At 51.3% G+C, this 2,751-nt stretch overlaps 1 protein-coding gene across 1 annotated transcript; it reads left to right on the top strand.

Annotated features, from left to right (window-relative positions):
- Nucleotides 1–277: 277 nt before the first annotated feature.
- On the top strand, nucleotides 278–1,040 carry ENH_00011280 (hypothetical protein; the record flags this gene model as incomplete). The annotated part of the gene is made up of 2 exons (XM_013578885.1): nucleotides 278–323; nucleotides 441–1,040. Coding segments are annotated over 2 exons (646 nt in total), but the record flags the coding sequence as incomplete, so codon positions are not given.
- Nucleotides 1,041–2,751: the final 1,711 nt, after the last annotated feature.

Consider the following 2,751-nt stretch of genomic DNA (forward strand, 5'->3'; position numbering starts at 1 on the left):
AATTCCCCGGACACACTGCAGGGCTCTGACTCCTTTGAGCTCCTTAATTGGCACTCATGGGGGAGGAATTGCACTATGAGTGGTCCTCTAACCCGATAAACAACTCAGGTTTACTCCCTCAGGCTACTCGGCCTATTTCAGGGTCTGGCTTGCCAGTGGTAGCGGTATATTGGCAATATTCCACAGCACTAAAGCTGCTAGTTTACTCCGCCGTCGTGCTGTTTGTGGCTCTCTGCGCTCGACGTCAATTACAGCACTTGTCGGAACATGGTTGCAGGACTGGAGATTCAGACTTGGGTGGTGATATCTCATCCCGCTCGCAAGTAGGTGTAGGAAATCTGCACTCCAAATGTATCAGACCAAACAGATTCGTGCCGCGTGTAGTTTCTGTCTCACCCCTGTGCTCCACTCCCAGCGTGCGCTTTTGGCGCGTCACTCAGGACTCCGATGAAAACAGTCCATCTGGAGACCTGAAGTTTGATGACCGTCAAACATCACCAGACGCCCACGACGAGTCTCCTCCACAGTCGGAAGCAGCAAGCACTCAAGCTCCAGGAACAGGAGCAGCGGAGGAAGGCGTCAGCGACAGCTGTGAAGACGAAGCATCTGGCGATGCCGCGGCAGCAGCTCCAAAAGCAGCAGCAGATGAAGAGGATTACGACTCCGGCAGGAACTGCGGCCATTTTGTTTATGACGTTGTACGTAGTGATCAAGAGAGTACCGTGACCAATGCCAAGGCCACAAGCGCCGAGCCGCACGATGCTCATGCAGCTGCTGGAGAATTAGCTGAGAAACATAAAGTGGAAAGGCAAGGGCGTGCGAGATGGATAGGACCGCTGGCTGGCCCCTTGGAAACTACTGGCAAGGAGAAAGCTGGCGTAGCAGCAAAACCTGACGTGGCAGCAAACCCACCAGCAGCACAAGCAGCGGATGAGACTGCTGCCAGCAGTTCAGAGGCACCTGAACCTGAAAAGGGTAGGCGCCACTTCACGAAGTTGGCCTTGGGGGATTCGAATTCTCCCCATTATAGAGATCTTTGAAAATCTTATGACTTTCCGAATCTCAAGGCAGACGTAGGTCCACAACATAGCAACAGCAACAAAACATGAGCATGGTTCCTATGCATGCCCCCCTTCATGGGGTTCAAGGAGCGTTGTTTAAGTTATCGTTGGTTAACGCTGCTCGAGCAGCCCCCTAGACGCTGTGCGCGTCCTGTGCCTTGCCCATTTCAGAACTATATTGAGATACGATAAGAGCTACTGAAGCTTGAGGGATCCATGGGTAACCTCTGCTCTCCCCATAGCGAACCATTTCGAGGTAAGATACCCGAGCCAGTCACTGATTCGGCTTGAATCAATGCGAAGCAACAGCTGCAGTAGCACCGGCAGCGCCTGTATGAGCCAATGCAGATACGCATGCTCCGAAATTTCCGTACACTGAGAGCTCTTTAAAATGTGACTTGCATGGTTGGCGTTAACTTCTATTGCCCTCTCCTGCGTATATTGGGGGTCTCTGCAGCTACGGTCGAGGCGGACTGTGATATATGCGGCGTTGGTACTGTGACCTTGCATATTGAGATTGTGGAGGAAGCAAGTACCTTGCAGACTACTCACATCACGCGCTACTTGTGCTTGCAAGGACCAGTAGGGAGGTAAATAGCAATTTGGAGAGATGAGTGCCTGGTTATAGAGCAATACCTGGAGCAGTGCTAGCTGTGCTTGGCGTATCTGCGAGTTCCCTGCAGGAAATGAAAAATCAAAGCTCCTTAGGCAAACTTAGAGGAAGACTATTTTCTGATAATCCGTTTAGCAGACGGGTTCCTGTGAAGGTTAGTCTTCCAGTCCTCGTGCGGCGATGGAGCATTTAGCCACAGTTGGGACCACTGGCAAAGCGCTGTTGTGGGGTTGTAATAACATTGCAGTTTGTACGCGATTTGTTGGCGCTAATGGAATAGCTGAGCCTCGAGGTTTCGGAGCATGCGCAACGGACAGAAAGTAGGTGTATCTGAAGCTTCAAGGTTTGGTTGTGCTCGAGTTGCTGTCTTCCACTTCTCAGCGTCTTGTTCGCAGTTTGACAATCTCTTGAGCATGCACAGTGTAGCTGCACAGGTTGGTTTTTCAAGTGCGATGCTGAGTCTTCAGGCGCGCAGGCCTGATTTGTTTGTGCTGCAGTGCGAACGGGTCATACAGAGCTTCATTTTACGGTGCTAGAAAAGCCAGCTGCTGCAGCATGCACAGGAAAAGTTTCTTTGAAGATATTTGGTAATCCTTCAGCTTGCCATTTTTTCGCGGTTGCCTTATTGCTCTACACTCCTGTCTTTTGGGCTTTCCATTGACGCCTCGTCCAAAGCTAACACGCAGTGCAAGAGATTTCGTCCAATGTGACGCAGGGATCAAAGCAAATTGAAACGAGTGAGCCGACCGCGACGGTGAACAAGGGCAGCCGAAAACAGATGCACCAGCGGCTCTTCTGCGAGCGAGCTCGTTGACCTAGTGCAAACTGTTCATGCGACAGTTGAAAACGCTGCAACAGCAGCTGTTTCAGATGCAGCAACTGCAGGAACCAGCAGATGCACCAAGAGTGAAGCGTCGGAAGAGGCAGGGTCTGCCAAAGGAGCGCGTAAAGCCTTGCATAAAGGCGATTCTGATATCTCATTACAGGGAAGACCGTAGTTTGGCAGCAGAAAAACCACAGACACACCAGGTGAAGCACCTGCAAAAGCTAGCGTAGGCAGTGAAGGCAAACAGACCG

Source organism: Eimeria necatrix, genomic scaffold (assembly GCF_000499385.1).
Source record: "Eimeria necatrix Houghton genomic scaffold, Enh_scaff1349, whole genome shotgun sequence".
Lineage (NCBI taxonomy): Eukaryota > Apicomplexa > Conoidasida > Eucoccidiorida > Eimeriidae > Eimeria > Eimeria necatrix.